At 49.8% G+C, this 20,298-nt stretch overlaps 1 protein-coding gene across 3 annotated transcripts in view; it reads left to right on the forward strand.

Annotated features, from left to right (window-relative positions):
- Positions 1-20,298, forward strand: part of EYA3 (EYA transcriptional coactivator and phosphatase 3) — a 75,686-nt gene that overhangs the window by 28,984 nt on the left and 26,404 nt on the right. For 2 of the 3 annotated variants that reach the window (XM_077337103.1, XM_077337105.1), the window contains exons 3-4: positions 17,747-17,790; positions 18,486-18,565. In XM_077337103.1, the coding sequence (XP_077193218.1) occupies positions 17,747-17,790; positions 18,486-18,565 (124 nt within the window). Of the gene's footprint in view, positions 1-12,991; positions 13,301-17,746; positions 17,791-18,485; positions 18,566-20,298 lie in introns of those variants that run through there. The other variant, XM_077337104.1, reaches the window with a different exon arrangement.

Raw genomic sequence — 20,298 nt, forward strand, 5'->3', positions numbered from 1 at the left:
CCTGCCAGTTACCACCCAGTTTTGCACTTGGCGTTTCTGGGTAAGGTGATAGAGCGGGCTGTGGTGGACCAACTCCTAGGTTTCTTGGATGAAACTTCGGCCCTTGACCCATACCAATCTGGCTTCCACCCTGGCCACGGGGTGGAGACCGTGTTGGTTGCCCTCATGGATGATATCCGGCGCCAGCCAGATCGGGGCGGCTCCGCCATTCTCGTGCTTCTAGACCTGTCGGGCACATTTGATGTGGTCGACCACGAGTTATTGGTACACCGCCTCGTCGGAGCTGGAATAAGGGGGACTGCGCTTCAATGGCTGGTCTTCTTTCTCCAGAACCGGACGCAGAGGGTTGCGATGCGAGAGAGTATGTCGAGCTCTTGTGAGCTCCCTTGTGGTGTTCCGCAGGGGGCGATACTCTCCCCCACACTTTTTAACACCTATATGCACCCTCTAGCCCAGCTGGTCCGGGGATATAGGCTGGGTTGCCACCAATATGTGGATGACACCCAGCTCTACTTCCTAATGGACGGCCGGCCGGACTCCAGCCCGGATACATCTGCCAGCTGTTTGGAAGCGGTAGCTGGATGGCTCAGGCAGAGTCGCCTGAAACTCAACCCCTCCAAGACGGAGGTCCTGTGGCTGGGCAGAAGAGGGCAGGACCAGGAAGCGCGCCTCCCATGCCTGAACGGGGTGCAATTAACACCTGCACCAGTTGCCAGGAATTTGGGAGTGACATTTGATGCCTCCCTCGCCATGGAGTCTTAGGTCACCAATGTAGCTCGGACGGCATTTTTCCATCTTCGCCAAGCCCGGCTACTAGCGCCCTACCTGTCCTCGGAATATCTGGCCACAGTGATCCATGCAACAGTCACTTCCAGATTAGACTTCTGTAACTCGCTCTACGCGGGCCTTCCCTTGTCTTTGACTCGGAAGTTACAGCTGGTCAAAATGCGGCTGCCAGGGTCCTCACTAGAACATCTTTGAGGGCCCACATTCAACCAGTGCTTCGTCATCTGCACTGGTTACCAGTCTGTTTCCAAATCAGATTCAAGGTATAGGTATTGACCTTTAAGGCTATACGCGGCCTGGGTCCCGTCTACCTGTGGGACCGCTTGGTTGCTTATGCCCCCCGCAGGGCACTCCGCTCTGCGGGTATGAATTTACTGGTTGTCCCGGGCCCACGGGATGTTCGCCTGGCCTCGACCCGGGTCAGGGCCTTTTCAGTCCTGGCCCCAACCTGGTAGAATGAGCTCCCAGAAGAGCTAAGGTCCCTGCGGGATCTACCAGATTTCCACAGGGCCTGTAAGACGGAGCTCTTCCGCCAAGCATATGGTTGAGGCCAGGGCAGCTCTCCCACAAATCCATCAGAGGATCCCCTCCAATATTGAGATCTCTAACATCGAGATCATTGTTAGATATATTGTATTGGTGCCACCCTCTTCTGAATATTATTCTCCCCACCAGGCTGAACTTGGGGGGAACTCAGGTAACTAAGATCAGAATTGTGACCACCGCCGCTTATATGTTATATGTAACTTTTGTTGATGTTAATTGGGGTTTTTATGGGGATTTTATTGTGTTTTAACTATTTATGTTGTAAACTGTCCTGAGACCTATTTGGAGAAGGGCGGTCTAAAAATTAAATAATAATAATAATAATAATAATAATAATAATAATAATAATAATAATAATAATAATAATAATAATAATAATAATAATAATAATAATAATAGAGCTTACCTGAGTTGCCAGGAGAGGAAGTGATTGCCCTTGGTGGGGGTGGGGATCTCTAAACACACTAGGAATCAGACAGGGGGCCCACCTCCAGAGATAAACTGGAGAGCAACTGACATGACATCACAAAGAGCTCATCTGAGTTGCCTGGAGAGGAAGGGATGTCTCTTACTGGCCTAGGTGTGTGTGTGTGTGTGTGGGGGGGGGAAATCTCTGAACACACTAGGAGCTCACCGAAGTTTCCTGGAGAGGAAGGGATGCTCAACTGAGTTGCCTGGAGATGAAGGGATGCCTCTTACTGGCCTTGGCAGGGGGGGGGGGAGATCTCTAAACGCACTAGGAATCAGACAGGGGGGCCACCTCCAGAGATAAACTGGAGAGCAACTGACATGACATCACAAAGAGCTCACCTGAGTTGCCAGGAGAGGAAGGGATGTCTCTTATTGCCCTTGGTGGGGGTGGGGATCTCTAAACACACTAGGAATCTGACAGGGGGGGCACCTCCAGAGATAGACCTCCAGAGACCAACTGATGTCACATCACAAAGAACTCACCTGAGTTGCCTGGAAGGGAGGAGAGGCCTCTTATTGGCCTTGGCAGGGGGCGTTCTCAGCGTGAATTTGTATTTTATTTATTTTTTACATTTTTATTATATCGCCCTCCCTTGCGACTCAAGGCGGTTCACAACATAGATCTGTATACATATGAGGAAGGTGCAATGAACTCAAAGAATGAGACTCAACAAATTGTGTCAACGTTTTTAAACATCTAATCATTTAATCATTCAGCGTCTAACCATAACCTCAGAGATCGGTCGGACTGAGGATTGCCTCGCGATGTATCTAGTGGGCATTTCTGATAGGAAGGGGGTTCTGTATTATCAGTATATATTATCAGCTAACTGGCCCCAACCAAAAGCTTGGTGGTACAGGCCCTGCAGACCTGTGCTAGCTCCATCAGGGCCCGTATCTCCTCCGGGAGCTCATTCCAGAGAACAACCTGACTCTGGTTGAGGCCAGATGTGTGTCCTTAGGCTGGGGATTACCAGCCAGTTGCTCTTTGGAGGGCATAGGCAGAGAGTCAGTCCCTCCGGTACACTGGGCCCAGACCATTAAAGGTAATTACCAGGACTTTAAACTTGTGTTTATGTGGTAATCAACCCTCTTGAGCCATGTTCATGGACTACCTCCGTATTCTACGCATTTACCACCTTTTAACCTAGATCTGCTCAAATTCCGTTGGATGATGGAGTTCTCACATCAGTGCCCTGTACAGAATTCATCGATAGCAGGAGGATATGCAGTGTCTCGCTGAGAGACACAGCAGCGACGCTTCCTCCTGAACAACCCTGCAGTAGGAAACCCAGTAGCAGAGCAACATAAATTACTCAGGGCAATTGGATGATGTAAATGAACCCAAGGCATCTCATTGTTATAAATTGCTTTTTTGCCATAGGTTGAAATAGGTTAGGGTGAGAAAGTGGGTGAGTGGCCCAAGGTCACTCAGCAGACTTCAAACTTGGATCTCCAAGATTCTAGCCTGAAATCCAAACTATTGTTCTACTATAAACTAAATGTGAATACCCACAGCCCAACGCCTGTGCATATGTAGAAATCCATCTGTGGAGGACCTGCCCCACTATGTTTTGGCTTGCCCCCTATACTCCGAACCGAGGGGCAAATTCCTTGCCAAGTTATTACCAAACTCACACCCTATTCCTGATTTTAACAAAGTCACCTATGTTATCAGATGTCGACCCCTATATCTCATATAAGGTGGCACTTTTTGCTCTGGCTGCCAGGAAGATTCGAGCTAATGCATTTTTACAAGAGCCTCCACCTTGATACACCATTTTATCCCTTTTATTGTAACTTAGTTGTCCATGTTTACATTTTTAGGTACACAATATTGGAGAAATATTGTTTTATTTATTTATATTTGTGCCATATTGTTTTAATTGTGTTTTGTTATGGCCTTTGGCTATATACAATAAATGTTATCGTATCATATAAACTAAATTCAGTGAGCTAATTTGTTGCTTTGAAATTCTCAACAGACTTTTCTTTTCAGGTTCCATCCAAACCAGCATACTGGGTCTTGTCACTTGCTCTTTCAATCAGGATTGTGAACCATGGTTTGTTCCCACAGTGAGCCCAAGCCATGGTTTGCTAGTTCGAATGGTAGTGACAAGCTGTTTTGCTCGGAAGGGTTAAGTGGCCATTTTGCTATCCAAGGAGGGATCACACAGATGAAACGTGAAGTGCACTCAAGGCTAATTCATATAGCATCAATCCCAAGTTTGTTGCTATATCAAAACTAAGACACTATCCTTATCTTGATAGTCAGTGTAGTACGGTGGTTGAGACTAGGATGTGAAATACCTGCATTCAAATCCCTGCTTTGCTATGATGCCTTGCTTGATGACCTTGGGCCTTTGACTCATTCTCAGCCTAACTCAGGTAGCCTCTTTGTGATGTGAAATCAGTTGATCTCCAGTTTCCCTCTGGAGGTTGGCTTCCTGTCTTACTCCTAGAGTATTTAGATACACCCATCCCCACCAAGGGCAGTAAGAGACATCTCTTCCTCTCCAAGCATCTTAGGTGAGCTCTTTCTGATGTCATGTCAGTTGGTCTCCAGTTTATCTCTGGAGGTGTGCCCCTGTCTGACTCCTAGTTTTGTTTAGAGATCCCCAACCTCACCAAGGGCAGTAAGAGACATCTCTTCCTCTCCAAGCATGTCTTTGTGATGCCATATCAGTTGGTCTCCCATTTCTCTAGTTAAGGTTGGCCCCCTGTCTCACTCCTAATGTGTTTAGAGATCTCCACCTCCACCAAGGGCAGTAAGAGACATCTTACTCTCCAAGCAACTCAGGTGAACTCTTTGTGATATCATGTCAGTTGGTCTTTTTTTTTTTATCTCTGGAGGTGTGCCCTCTGTCTAACTCCTAGTGTGTTTAGAGATCCCCACCCCCACCAAGGGCAGGAAGAGCCATCCGCTCCTCTCCAGGCAACTCAGGTGAGCTCTTTGTGATGTCATATCAGTTGGTCTCCCATTTCTCTACTTAAGGTTGGCCCCTGTCTCACTCCTAGTGTGTTTAGAGATTTCCACCCCCACCAAGGGCAGTAAGAGACATCCTTTACTCTCCAAGCAACTCAGATTGAGCTCTTTGTGATGTCATGTCAGTTGGTCTCCAGTTTACCTCTGGTGGTGGCCTCCTGTCTCACTCTTAGTGTGTTTAGACATCCCCAACCTGCCTAGGCCAGTAAGAGACATCTTACTCTCCAAGCAACTCAGGTGAGCTCTTTGTGATATCATGTCAGTTGGTCTCCAGTATCTCTTTGGAGGTGTGCCCCCTGTCTCACTCCTAGTTTTGTTAAGAGATCCCCAACCCCACCAAGGGTAGTAAGAGGCATGCCTTCCTCTCCAGGCAATTCAGATGAGCTCTTTGTGAAGTCATGTCAGTTGGTCTCCCATTTCTCTACTTAAGGTTGGCCCCCTGTCTCACTCCTAGTGTGTTTAGAGATCCCCATACCCACCAAGAGCAGTAAGAGACATCATTTCCTCTCCAGGCAACTCGGCTGAACTCTTTGTGATGTCATGTCAGTTGGTCTCCAGTTTTCCTCTGGTGGTGGCCTCCTGTCTCACTCTTAGTGTGTTTAGACATCCTCCCCACCCCTGCCTAGGCCAGTAAGAGCCTTCCTCTCCAAAAATGTCAGGTGAGCTCTTTGTGATGTCATATCAGTTGGTCTCCAGTTTACCTCTGGAGGTGGCCTCTTTGTGATGTCATGTCAGCTGTCTCCAGTTTACATCTGGAGGTTGCCTCCTGTCTCGCTCTTAGTATGTTTAGACATTCCGCCCCCTTAGGCCAGTAAGAGGCATCCCTTCCACTCCAAGCAACTCAGATTGAGCTCTTTGTGATGTCATGTCAGTTGGTCTCCAGTTTCCCTCTGGTGGTGGCCTCCTGACTCACTCTTAGTGTGTTTAGACATCCTCCCCCCCCCCTCTGCCTAGGCCAGTAAGAGACATCTTACTCTCCAAGCAACTCAGGTGAGCTCTTTGTGATATCATGTCAGTGGGTCTCCAGTATCTCTTTGGAGGTGTGCCCCCTGTCTCACTCCTAGTTTTGTTAAGAGATCCCCACCCCCACCAAGGGTAATAAGAGACATGCCTTCCTCTCCAGGCAATTCAGATGAGCTCTTTGTGAAGTCATGTCAGTTGGTCTCCCATTTCTCTACTTAAGGTTGGCCCCTGTCTCACTCCTAGTGTGTTTAGAGATTTCCACCCCCACCAAGGGCAGTAAGAGACATCCTTTACTCTCCAAGCAACTCAGATTGAGCTCTTTGTGATGTCATGTCAGTTGGTCTCCAGTTTACCTCTGGAGGTGGCCTCCTGTCTCACTCTTAGTGTGTTTAGACATTCCGCCCCCTTGGGCCAGTAAGAGGCATCCCTTCCACTCCAAGCAACTCAGATTGAGCTCTTTGTGATGTCATGTCAGTGGGTCTCCAGTTTCCCTCTGGTGGTGGCCCCCTGTCTCACTCCTTGTTTTGTTAAGTGATCTCCACCCCCACCAAGGGCAGTAAGAGACATCTTACTCTCCAAGCAACTCAGGTGAACTCTTTGTGATATCATGTCAGTTGGTCTTTTTTATCTCTGGAGGCGTGCCCTCTGTCTAACTCCTAGTGTGTTTAGAGATCCCCACCCCCACCAAGGGCAGGAAGAGCCATCCGCTCCTCTCCAGGCCACTCAGGTGAGCTCTTTGTGATGTCATGTCAGTTGGTCTCCAGTTTACATCTGGAGGTTGCCTCCTGTCTCGCTCTTAGTATGTTTAGACATTCCGCCCCCTTAGGCCAGTAAGAGGCATCCCTTCCACTCCAAGCAACTCAGATTGAGCTCTTTGTGATGTCATGTCAGTTGGTCTCCAGTTTCCCTCTGGTGGTGGCCTCCTGACTCACTCTTAGTGTGTTTAGACATCCTCCCCCCCCCCCTCTGCCTAGGCCAGTAAGAGACATCTTACTCTCCAAGCAACTCAGGTGAGCTCTTTGTGATATCATGTCAGTGGGTCTCCAGTATCTCTTTGGAGGTGTGCCCCCTGTCTCACTCCTAGTTTTGTTAAGAGATCCCCAATCCCACCAAGGGTAGTAAGAGACATCCCTTCCTCTTCAGGCAACTCAGATGAGATCTTTGTGACGTCATAACAGTTGGTCTCCAGTTTACCTCTGGAGGTGGCCTCCTATCTCGCTCTTAGTGTGTTTAGACATTCCCCCCCTTAGGCCAGTAAGAGGCGTCCCTTCCTCTCCAAGCAACTCAGATTGAGCTCTTTGTGATGTCATGTCAGCTGTCTCCAGTTTATCTCTTTAGGTTGGCCCCCTGTCTCACTCCTAGTGTGTTTAGAGATCCCCATACCCACCAAGAGCAGTAAGAGACATCATTTCCTTTCCAGGCAACTCAGATTGAGCTCTTTGTGATGTCATGTCAGTTGGTCTCCAGTTTCCCTCTGGTGGTGGCCTCCTGTCTCACTCTTAGTATGTTTAGACATCCTCCCCACCCCCGCCTAGGCCAGTAAGAGGTGACCCTTCCTCTCCAAAAATCTCAGGTCAGCTCTTTGAGATGTCATGTCAGTGGGTCTCCAGTATCACTTTGGAGGTGTGCCCGGTGTCTCACTCCTAGTTTTGTTTAGAGATCCCCAACCACACCAAGGGTAGTAAGAGACATCTCTTCCTCTCCAAGCATCTTAGGTGAGCTCTTTGTGATGTCATGTCAGTTGATCTCCAGATTATCTCTGGAGGTGTGCCCCCTGTCTCACTCCTAGTTTTGTTTAGACATCCCCACCCCCACCAAGGGTAATAAGAGACATGCCTTCCTCTCCAGGCAATTCAGATGAGCTCTTTGTGAAGTCATGTCAGTTGGTCTCCCATTTCTCTACTTAAGGTTGGCCCCCTGTCTCACTCCTAGTGTGTTTAGAGATTTCCACCCCCACCAAGGGCAGTAAGAGACATCCCTTACTCTCCAAGCAACTCAGGTGAGCTCTTTGTGATGTCATGTCAGTTGGTCTCCAGTTTACCTCTGGAGGTGGCCTCCTGTCTTACTCCTAGCGTTTAGACATTCCGCCCCCTTAGGCCAGTAAGAGCCATCCCTTCCACTCCAAGCAACTCAGATTGAGCTCTTTGTGATGTCATGTCAGTTGGTCTCCAGTTTCCCTCTGGTGGTGGCCTCCTATCTCTCTCTTAGTGTGTTTAGACATTCCCCCCCCTTAGGCCAGTAAGAGGTGTCCCTTCCTCTCCAACCAACTCAGATTGAGCTCTTTGTGATGTCATGGCAGTTGGTCTTCAGTTTCCCTCTGGTGGTGGCCTCCTATCCCTCTCTTAGTGTGTTTAGACATCCCCCCCCTAGGCCAGTAAGAGGTGTCCCTTCCTCTCCAAGCAACTCAGGTGAGCTCTTTGTGATATCATGTCAGTGGGTCTCCAGTTTTCCTCTGGTGGTGGCCTCCTGTCTCACTCCTAGTGTGTTTAGGGATCCCCATACCCACCAAGAGCAGTAAGAGACATCATATCCTCTCCAGGCAACTCAGGTGAACTCTTTGTGATGTCATGTCAGTTGGTCTCCAGTTTTCCTCTGGTGGTGGCCTCCTGTCTCACTCTTAGTGTGTTTAGACATCCTCCCCACCCCTGCCTAGGCCAGTAAGAGCCTTCCTCTCCAAAAATGTCAGGTGAGCTCTTTGTGATGTCATATCAGTTGGTCTCCAGTTTACCTCTGGAGGTGGCCTCTTTGTGATGTCATGTCAGCTGTCTCCAGTTTATCTCTTTAGGTTGGCCCCCTGTCTCACTCCTAGTGTGTTTAGAGATCCCCATACCCACGAAGAGCAGTAAGAAACATCATTTCCTCTCCAGGCAACTCAGGTGAACTCTTTGTGATGTCATGTCAGTTAGTCTCCAGTTTCCCTCTGGTGGTGGCCTCCTGTCTCACTCCTAGTGTGTTTAGAGATCCCCATACCCACCAAGAGCAGTAAGAGACATCATTTCCTTTCCAGGCAACTCAGATTGAGCTCTTTGTGATGTCATGTCAGTTGGTCTCCAGTTTCCCTCTGGTGGTGGCCTCCTGTCTCACTCTTAGTATGTTTAGACATCCTCCCCACCCCCGCCTAGGCCAGTAAGAGGTGACCCTTCCTCTCCAAAAATCTCAGGTCAGCTCTTTGAGATGTCATGTCAGTGGGTCTCCAGTATCACTTTGGAGGTGTGCCCGGTGTCTCACTCCTAGTTTTGTTTAGAGATCCCCAACCACACCAAGGGTAGTAAGAGACATCTCTTCCTCTCCAAGCATCTTAGGTGAGCTCTTTGTGATGTCATGTCAGTTGATCTCCAGATTATCTCTGGAGGTGTGCCCCCTGTCTCACTCCTAGTTTTGTTTAGACATCCCCACCCCCACCAAGGGTAATAAGAGACATGCCTTCCTCTCCAGGCAATTCAGATGAGCTCTTTGTGAAGTCATGTCAGTTGGTCTCCCATTTCTCTACTTAAGGTTGGCCCCCTGTCTCACTCCTAGTGTGTTTAGAGATTTCCACCCCCACCAAGGGCAGTAAGAGACATCCCTTACTCTCCAAGCAACTCAGGTGAGCTCTTTGTGATGTCATGTCAGTTGGTCTCCAGTTTACCTCTGGAGGTGGCCTCCTGTCTTACTCCTAGCGTTTAGACATTCCGCCCCCTTAGGCCAGTAAGAGCCATCCCTTCCACTCCAAGCAACTCAGATTGAGCTCTTTGTGATGTCATGTCAGTTGGTCTCCAGTTTCCCTCTGGTGGTGGCCTCCTATCTCTCTCTTAGTGTGTTTAGACATTCCCCCCCCTTAGGCCAGTAAGAGGTGTCCCTTCCTCTCCAACCAACTCAGATTGAGCTCTTTGTGATGTCATGGCAGTTGGTCTTCAGTTTCCCTCTGGTGGTGGCCTCCTATCCCTCTCTTAGTGTGTTTAGACATCCCCCCCCTAGGCCAGTAAGAGGTGTCCCTTCCTCTCCAAGCAACTCAGGTGAGCTCTTTGTGATATCATGTCAGTGGGTCTCCAGTTTTCCTCTGGTGGTGGCCTCCTGTCTCACTCCTAGTGTGTTTAGGGATCCCCATACCCACCAAGAGCAGTAAGAGACATCATATCCTCTCCAGGCAACTCAGGTGAACTCTTTGTGATGTCATGTCAGTTGGTCTCCAGTTTTCCTCTGGTGGTGGCCTCCTGTCTCACTCTTAGTGTGTTTAGACATCCTCCCCACCCCTGCCTAGGCCAGTAAGAGCCTTCCTCTCCAAAAATGTCAGGTGAGCTCTTTGTGATGTCATATCAGTTGGTCTCCAGTTTACCTCTGGAGGTGGCCTCTTTGTGATGTCATGTCAGCTGTCTCCAGTTTATCTCTTTAGGTTGGCCCCCTGTCTCACTCCTAGTGTGTTTAGAGATCCCCATACCCACGAAGAGCAGTAAGAAACATCATTTCCTCTCCAGGCAACTCAGGTGAACTCTTTGTGATGTCATGTCAGTTAGTCTCCAGTTTCCCTCTGGTGGTGGCCTCCTGTCTCACTCTTAGTGTGTTTAGACATCCTCCCCACCCCCGCCTAGGCCAGTAAGAGGTGACCCTTTCTCTCCAAAAATCTCAGGTGAGCTCTTTGAGATGTCATGTCAGTTGATCTCCAGATTATCTCTGGAGGTGTGCCCCCTGTCTCACTCCTAGTTTTGTTTAGACATCCCCACCCCCACCAAGGGTAATAAGAGACATGCCTTCCTCTCCAGGCAATTCAGATGAGCTCTTTGTGAAGTCATGTCAGTTGGTCTCCCATTTCTCTACTTAAGGTTGGCCCCTGTCTCACTCCTAGTGTGTTTAGAGATTTCCACCCCCACCAAGGGCAGTAAGAGACATCCTTTACTCTCCAAGCAACTCAGATTGAGCTCTTTGTGATGTCATGTCAGTTGGTCTCCAGTTTACCTCTGGTGGTGGCCTCCTGTCTCACTCTTAGTGTGTTTAGACATCCCCAACCTGCCTAGGCCAGTAAGAGACATCTTACTCTCCAAGCAACTCAGGTGAGCTCTTTGTGATATCATGTCAGTTGGTCTCCAGTATCTCTTTGGAGGTGTGCCCCCTGTCTCACTCCTAGTTTTGTTAAGAGATCCCCAACCCCACCAAGGGTAGTAAGAGGCATGCCTTCCTCTCCAGGCAATTCAGATGAGCTCTTTGTGAAGTCATGTCAGTTGGTCTCCCATTTCTCTACTTAAGGTTGGCACCCTGTCTCACTCCTAGTGTGTTTAGAGATTTCCACCCCCACCAAGGGCAGTAAGAGACATCCCTTACTCTCCAAGCAACTCAGGTGAGCTCTTTGTGATGTCATGTCAGTTGGTCTTTTTTTAATCTCTGGAGGTGTGCCCTCTGTCTAACTCCTAGTGTGTTTAGATAGCCCCCTCTCCACCAAGGGCAGGAAGAGCCATCCGCTCCTCTCCAGGCAACTCAGGTGAGCTCTTTGTGATGTCATGTCAGTTGGTCTCCAGTTTACCTCTGGAGGTGACCTCCTTTCTCGCTCTTAGTGTGTTTAGACATCCCCCCCCCTTAGGCCAGTAAGAGGTGTCCCTTCCTCTCCAAGCAACTCAGATTGAGCTCCTTGTGATGTCATGTCAGTTGGTCTCCAGTTTCTCTCTTTAGGTTGGCCCCCTGTCTCACTCCTAGTGTGTTTAGTGATCCCTATACCCACCAAGAGCAGTAAGAGACATCATTTCCTCTCCAGGCAACTCAGCTGAACTCTTTATGATGTCATGTCAGTTGGTCTCCAGTTTACCTCTGGAGGTGTGCCCCCTGTCTCACACCTAGTTTTGTTAAGAGATCCCCAACCCCACCAAGGGTAGTAAGAGACATCCCTTCCTCTCCAGGCAACTCAGATGAGATCTTTGTGACGTCATAACAGTTGGTCTCCAGTTTACCTCTGGAGGTGGCCTCCTATCTCGCTCTTAGTGTGTTTAGACATTCCCCCCTTAGGCCAGTAAGAGGCGTCCCTTCCTCTCCAAGCAACTCAGATTGAGCTCTTTGTGATGTCATTTCAGTTGTCTCCAGTTTCTCTCTTTAGGTTGGCCACCTGTCTCACTCCTAGTGTGTTTAGAGATCCCCATACCCACCAAGAGCAGTAAGAGACATCATTTCCTCTCCAGGCAACTCAGGTGAACTCTTTGTGATGTCATGTCAGTTGGTCTCCAGTTTCCCTCTGGTGGTGGCCTCCTGTCTCACTCTTAGTGTGTTTAGACATCCTCCCCACCCCCGCCTAGGCCAGTAAGAGACATCCCTTCCTCTCCAGGCAACTCAGATGAGATCTTTGTGACGTCATATCAGTTGGTCTCCAGTTTACCTCTGAAGATGGCCTCCTGTCTCGCTCTTATTGTGTTTAGACATCCCCCCCCCTTAGGCCAGTAAGAGCCGTCCCTTCCTCTCCAAGCAACTCTGATTGAGCTCTTTGTGATGTCATGTCTGTTGATCTCCAGTTTATCGCTGTAGGTGTACCCCCTGTCTCACTCCTAGCGTGTTTAGAGATCCCCAATCCCACCAAGGGCAGTAAGAGTCATCTCTTCCTCTCCAAACATCTCAGGTGATCTCGTTGTGATATGTCAGTTGGTCTCCAGTTTATCTCTGGAGTTGTACCCTGTGTCTCACTCCTAGTGTATTTAGAGATCCCCACCCCCACCAAGGTCCGTAAGAGACATCTCTACTTCTCCAAACACCTCAGATGAGCTCTTGGTGATGTCATGTCAATTGGTATCCAGTTTCTCTTTGGAGGTGTGACCCCTATCTCTCTCCTAGTGAGGTTAGAGATCTCCACCAAGGGCAGTAAGAGACATCTCTTCCTGTCCAAGCATCTCAGGTGAGCTCTCTGTGATGTCATGTCAGTTGGTCTCCAATTTATCTCTGGAGGTGTGCTCCCTTTCTCACTCCTAATGTGTTTAGAGATCCCCAATCACACCAAGGGCAGTAAGAGACATCTCTTTCTCTCCAAACATCTCAGGTGATCTCTTTGTGATGTCATATCAGTTGGTCTCCAGTTCTCATTGGCGGTTGACCCCCTGTCTGACTCCTAGTTGTTCGGTCACTTACGACCCTGGAAGAAGGTCACCAAAATAACAACGGGTTATAAATGTGCAGTGAGGCATTTGTGAGCTATTTCATGGATAAAACCTTGAGACTCTTGCTGCGAACCTCTGCCAACTTTGGATACAGAAAGGGAACTCGAGCTCCCGTGGCCTCCTTTGAAGGGAATGCTAAATTGTTTCAGATGGCTCATGGTGACTGAAGTGGACAAGGCAGTAACTTCAGTGAGGTTGTCCATATGCCCGCCAGGCCCCTGCCTCTCATGGCTTCTTATATTGGCTGATGAGAGGATAGGGATTCTCCCCTCTCCATCCCCGAGATAATTTCTCTCTTGAAACAGGAGAATTCCCAAGGGGAGGGGGCGTTGAAGGAGACAGTGGTGTGGTCATTACTGAAGTTGGGTTTCTGGCCTGGCCATGGAGCAGAAATACAACTAGTTGCCCTGATGGATGACTTCTCTCACCAGCTGGATCAGGCCAGGTCAGTGCTGCTCATTTTGCTTGATCTCAAGGCAGTGTTTGACACAGTCGACCATGGACTTCTAGCTTGCCACCTTGCTGATGCTGGGATACGAGGGAAAGCCCTTCAATGGCAGATCTCTTTTCTACGGAGTTTCAGACAGAGGGTAGCAATTGGAGAGAGCCAATCATGCTGCTGCCAACTCCCATGTGGGGCGCTTGTGCACGTGCCTGCCACGGCTGCTGCCGCAGTTGGGATCACAGCATTACGGTGGTTGAGAACTGCTGCCATATGTAATTTGGGCCCAGTGTTCCTGAGGAACTGCCTCTCTGCCTATAGCCCTTGAAGAACACTGCACTCAGAGAAATCCAAGAGGCTGGTGATCTCTGGCCTCAAGGTAGCATGTCTGGCCTCAACCAGGACCAGGTTGTTCTCTCTCCTGGCGCTCACTTGGTGGAATGAGCTCCTGGAGGAGATCCAGGCCCTTCTGGAGCTAGCACAGTTCTGCAGGGCCTGTATAATGGTGTTCTTCCGCTAAGCTTTTGGTTGGGGCCAGTGAATTGATAACATCTATTGGGCTTGTCAGACTTGCCCACTGGATACATCACAGGGCATTCCTTAGTCCAACCAACTTGTTAAGTTATGGTTAAATGTTTAAATGGTGATTGGTTAACGGTTAAATGTATTTAATACTGTTGTTGCAAGTTACTGAGTCTAATTCTAGAGTCTGTGGCATCATATTTTACACTGGAGCATGTCTGTTGTAAACCGCCCTGAGCCTCAAGGGTGGGCGGCTTAAAAATGTAATAAAGAAATAAATCAAAGGCAGGAATGCCTTTTTGAATCCCCATTGGGGGGGGGGAGTAAAGTAAAGTATAAATACTTTAATAAATAACAGAATCAGGCTACCCATGGAAACAGCTGTATTTCCAGTGGCATGAAACATGGGAAAGGTGGATTTGAGGGGGTAGTCTTCACCGTTAAACTAGTTCTGATTCTAGCTAGTAGTGTTTTTTGACTGTAGTCTGGATGGAGACCGATTCTTCTCCTGTTCTCAGCCAGCACTGGGAGAGCAATGCGTAACATTTATGTAAGTGTTCTAAATTGTAGGCTAGATTGTATCTCTTCTGTTTATTGACACAGTAACCCAGACTTGGTAATTTAATGCAGTTTCCTCAGTACTAAACATGGTCATTTCCACGCAGATGGCTATCATTTAAATACACTTGAGTGATCAGGTTCCAACTGCTGCGGACACGTGCCAGATGCCGGGCTTGCAGGAAAGTTAAAATTTCTTATCTGCACCTGTTAAGGCTCAGGGCTTAATGGTTAAAGCTTTACCTTTCCAGATCTTTTCCAGATGTGATGCTGGGCTTTTTCATTGCTATTTCTACAGTGAGATTGGAAAGGTGGGGGCTGATGATACCGGAAGTATTTTGCAGAGTATAAAACATTAGGAGTAGAAAGCACCCCCTGCCTGTATTTTCAAGAGATGGACTTCTTATTGGAAGTGAAAAATTAGAAAATTTAGAACGTTATATGCTTTAGATTGCTTTGCTGGGCCAGTCTCCTGGGAATCTGTGAATGTGATACAGTCCTCTCACGGAAGCTCTAACATGTAAGTTTTATCGAAACAAGCATTTGCTTGTGATTACCTTCCATGTGGAAATTGTGAAAGGTACCCTGCCTGTAAAGAGCCTCTTGTGGTGCAGAGTGGTAAGGCAGCAGACATGCAGTCTGAAGCTCTGCCCATGAGGATGGGAGTTCAATCCCAGCAGCCGGCTCAAGGTTGACTCAGCCTTCCATCCACAAGGATAGCCGAACCTCCTCAATCCAGCTGGCGCTGGAGATCATCCGTCAGAGAGACCATTGCAGTCTCCACCCCATCGCCAGGACAGAACCCAGACTGGCATGGGTCCAGGGCTGAAATTTCCTTCAAAAATGCCAGGAGATGGTCCACGGAGGCCTTCTCAACCACTTTTCCCAGGAACACAAGATGCAAAACCAGGTGGTAGCTGGCAGGGTCCCACAGATCCAGCAATGTTTTTTTCAGAAGGGGATGAACCCCTGGTGCCTTTATCCCTTTGGGGAACTCACCCAATGTTAGGGAGAGGTTCATATCTCCCTAAGTAGCCTTTCTTCAGCCTTACAATCGTTGATCGTCCAATTTGAACAACCATAACAGACAGAGGTCCAGGGGGCAAGTGGTCGCACTCACTGATCCCAGCAATTTGTCCGCTTCGGTTAAAGAGAGCCTTCTGAAGCCATCAAACATTTTCCCCCATGATGGCCACGGAGCTCCCAGCTCCCATTTTGGTTAAGTTGTGGCAGAAAGGTCCCAGTGGACCAACAAGACTTTGTCCACAAAGAAGCTTTCTCTGTCCTGGCCCCTACCTGGTAGAATGAGCTCCCAGAACAAACCAGGGCCCTGTCAGAATTAAAACAATTCTACAGGGCCTGCAAACCGGAGCTCTTCCACCAAGACTTTGGTTGAGGCCAATGAACCAACTACCAAACTAGAGGCCCTAGAGCAGTGGTCCCCAACCCCCAGTCTGAGGACTGCTGATGGTCCGAAGATCAGTCGGTACTGGGCCACGACTCTTCCTCGTCCTCCTCCCTGGCTGTTGCCTCAGGGGCTGCCCTGTCACTTTGCTGCCAGTTCACCTTTGGTGCTTTCCAGCGGCCGTCATGGCTGGGGCTCCCCTTCGGCCTGGCACTGCGCAGCTGCTACTGGCAGCGCCCCCCAGTGGACGATGGGAAGTCAGGGGCGCCAACGGGAAAGCAAGCAAAGCAGGGCTCAGGCGGCAGAAATGTCCCTGAGCAAAAGAACTCCCCCCTGGGCCTCAGTAAAATTGTCAAGCGTTGACCGGTCCCCGGTGATAAAAAGGTTGGGGACCACTGAGGCCCCCTCCTCCACAAACTGCACCCTGCCGATGAAGAACCGATCCACAGCACAGTGGTACTTGTTAAAAATGTTAAATGTTCAACTGTTCAATGTTACGCTGTTTCAAGTATGATGTTTTTCCTTTGTATTGTATCACAAGTTTAAGTGTAAACCGCCATGAGCCACAAGAGAGGGTGGTATATAAATATAAATATAATAAAACTAGTAATAAAGCCCGCGGCACTTGAAATACAGCGGGCACTAGCAGCCATCAGACGCTTCCCGGGGTGCCTGGCAATCTTGGCCCCCCCCGGTGCATCCGCAGCCAGCCGCGTGCGAGCCAGGTAGTCTTTGCCACCGCCGCGGCCGTGTCCTGTTGTGTGGGCGTGCCGCTTGCTACCTGAGTTCCTTGGAGACAGGGAGGAGATGTCGTCGGGTGCTTCGCTGCGGGGCCGAAGTGCCTGGGTCGACCTGTCCCAGCGGCGTGGTCGGGCTGTGGACCGGGAGAGAGGTTGGTGGGCGCGGTCCGTTGTCGGTGCCGCGGCTGGGTGCCGGGCGGCGGCCGGCACCGCGTCTTGCCGTGGCGCGTCTTTCCGCCACCTCTTGGCCACGTAGCTTGGCGCCGGCAGTTGCCACTGCCGCCTCTCTGCACCGTGGTCGGCTGCTCGTGTTCGCGGCGAGGGACAAAATGGCAGTGCATGTCTGGCGGTGAGGCGGAAGTGCGTGTCGGGTCGAGCCCCAGTGGCGGAGGCTGCCTCGGCAGAGAGTGCAGGCCAGCGGCTGCCCGGCGGCTCTGCGTGGGCGGCAGTGGCCGCCTTTGATTGGCGGTGGTTGGGGCGGCATCTTTGCGCTGCCGCGTCCTGTCGGCTGTGAGGGCCGCTGTTCATCTCAGCGCCAAGCGAAAAAATGGCGGCGGTCGGGCGAACACGGCGGACGTCCGAGGGGGCGGCTCGGGAGGCGCTTCGCGTCTCCCAATTTGTTAGTCAGGCGGGGACCAATCGCAAGCCGCCGGACTGACAATTGGAGGGCCCAATCGCCTGCCGATTGGGCCCTCCGATTGTCAGTCCGGGGGAAGGGGCCAATCGGCACCCTTCCTCATCCCGGACAGGGCCCGCCTTTGGAGTCCTTACTGTTTTATTTTATCCGCTCCGCTAGGAGCGGTTAAAGATAAAAATAAAACAAATAATCATTAAGTTGGGGTCAAAGTTGTTAACTATGACAGCTAGGGGGAAGATCCAAATTATATACTGCTAAAATTTCCAGCTCATTAGAATTTTTGGCAAGTCTGGATTATCTTGGCATGTTATTAAGATTCATACTGGAGAAGGCTGAGAAAGACTTTCTAGTAAGCCATTTGGCCGTGTCCTCCCATTCCAGCAACAAGGTTTGGTGTCTCCTTCCAGACCTAAGGAGCCTTTCTCCAGTCTCTGGCTGTCCTTTGTGATTTATGCTGTTTATTCAGGTACAGACAAAGATAAGTCTGTTTATTCTCAGCAGTTTGTGGTGGCCACTCTTAGTAGGCAAGCATTACCTTAATGGTACTTAACTAACCTAGTATCTTCTCTACACATTTGTCTCTGCAGATGAAAAAAGCCAAGATGCAGGAGTCGGGTGAACAGATGTTAAGGTGCGTAATACCCGCATTCATACATTTTCTTCACAGCATGTTTCAATGTACCAGGGCTGGAATCTGTGACTCCCTTTTACTCATGAGAAAGACTTGCTCAATTTGCCAAGCCCAGTATTGTCTAACACAGTGGTTCTCAACCTTCTTAATGCCGCGGCCCTTTAATACAGTTCCTCATGTTGTGGTGACCCCCAACCATAAAATTATGCAAGTGTTCTTTCACAGAAATTAAACTGAAACTGACCAATGGCATGAAGATCCAGTGTTCATGATTGTATATACATTTTTTCCTGGGGTTTCTCAGTTCAGTTCTGCCTCTTGTCCCATTGAGCTGCACCACCACCTGGAGGGAGACTGCGCTGCGCTGGAGGCACTGCTGGAGCGGCCGACGGCCGAGCGCAGGCGCCTGCAGGAGGAGCAACAACAGTGACAGCGCCCCCCCTCCAGCCAAGCTGCTCGCCCTGCCACGACCCCTGTGAAAGGGTCGTTCGACCCCCAAAGGGGTCCCCACCCTCAGGTTGAGAACCACTGGTCTAACAGCACCTCTACAGGGTTTTTTAGCTGGGGATGCCAGGGAATGTACCGGGAGGGTTCAGCACATATGTTTGCTCCTGAGCCACGACTTCTCCTCATCAGTGCTTCTGTACTGCCCAGGAGGCTAGTCCTCATGCTCATGTCTGTTTCGATCCTTTCAGGCAAGTGAACAGCACAGATGGCAGTGATCAGAAACCTGAGTCCTCAAGCCTTGGCACAAGCCTGCCTATGTCCAGCGAAAGTAAGTGTCTTCTCTGTGTGTTGTTGTTTGATTGAATCTACGGTGGGGCTTCAGGCGCCTTAATTGTGTGCCAATGGCCTCCCTGACCAGCCTCTCTCCTTTTTACCATTGAAAGACCCCTGAAACATTCTTCGGGCTTCGAGAAACCCCAGAAGTGGCGCAATCATGCAGAATATGGTCGGGGAGCATAGCTGTGTATATGCCCATCTGGGGCCAGGCCACTTCCCACCCCCTCCAGATTCATCATTGGCCATTTGGGGGGGGGGGGGGGTTTGACATGACCACATCGCCTGATAAATTTTTAACAAATTTGAAAATATTAAAAAAATTAATTAACTCCCACATCGGGCTGTCAAGAAACCTCAGGGTTTCACAAAACCTTGGGATAGACTATGTAAACTTTATTTGCAAGCCAGAGAAACAAATGCGATCCATTTGCATTTTCCTTTATGGTCTAAACCAGTGGTCCCCAACCCGCGGCCCTGTGCCGGGCCGCGAAGGCCTTGGCGCCGGGCCGCGGCTCCTTCCCTCCCCCCTCCGAAGTGAGAAGCTCGCCAGGCCACGAGCAAATTGACCGCCAAAGCGGCCGATTAGCTCGCAGCCCGGCAAGCTTCTCGCTTCGGGAGGGGAGGGAAGAGAAGCTTGCCGAGCCGCAAGCTAATCGGCCGCTTTAGCGGCCGATTTGCTCGTGGCCCGGAGGGGCCGGGAGGGAGAGACGCGGCCGCCGGCATGGCCGCGCATGCGCGGGCCCCCGGGCCGCCCTCTCCCTCCAATACGCTGCAGCGGTCCGCAGTGAGCGTAAGCTTGCGGACCGCTGGTCTAAACAGAACCAACTTTTGGATCCGTTTTGAGTTTTTGAAATATAATTTGGGAGCTGGGGGCGGAAGCTGCTGCAAAAAATTTCCAGGGGAGGTTGTATGAAAGTGCTGGTAGCAGCTTTGTTTGAACATACAGACTACTGATCCACCTAGCTGTGAGTCATAGTGGCTCCCTAGCATCTCAGGCAGAGCAGGGCCAGATACCCAAATGACCTTTCCCAAGATTCTTTTAGTTGGAATTAAAAGCAAGGATTAGTGGCAAGGGAGTGGCCTAGAGGGAGTCTGTCTAGAACTATTGGCTGTGTGTGCCCTTGTGAATTGTGACTGTAATGATAGCTGTATAGTTCTTTTGTCCATTGATAAGTGGCATTCATATTTCAATAAGAAGCCATCATTCAGTATTCAAAGCACTTAGGTCAATATATTTCTATAGCATAGATTATGGGATGGGAATGGTTGAGGAGGCATGGATGAGTCAGCCGCAGACTGGATCATACTGTTAACTGCTGTACTATAGCTCAGCTCCCCATGAATCCAGGAGGACATCTGATTTGGGTGTTTCTCACTGCTTTTGCTAGGGAGGCAGGAGTAACAAATCTTCTTCCTGTTTCCCTGGCCGGAACTGCCCCTCCTGTAGTTTTTTTCCTGCCTTTTAGGAAGTGCAGTTGAATTGAAGCTCTGCTGATCTTCAGTCTCATTCTTAATTTTCCACCCCTCTATTCTCCTCTTTCTTATCCTGTTCTGTTCTTCTATCTCTCCGTTTCTCCTCTTAGCCTTTCTGGAGCTTAGAGTTGGCCATAGGCTCACTAAAACCTAAAGGAGGTAGTCCATAGGCTTGGGGGGCGACCCAGTTGGGTCGGTTCACCTAGGAACTCTGGTCTTGGGAAGAGTGGATTCTGAACCACAGAGTGTTTC

The sequence above is a fragment of the Paroedura picta genome, chromosome 5 (assembly GCF_049243985.1).
Source record: "Paroedura picta isolate Pp20150507F chromosome 5, Ppicta_v3.0, whole genome shotgun sequence".
Classification (NCBI taxonomy): domain Eukaryota; kingdom Metazoa; phylum Chordata; class Lepidosauria; order Squamata; family Gekkonidae; genus Paroedura; species Paroedura picta.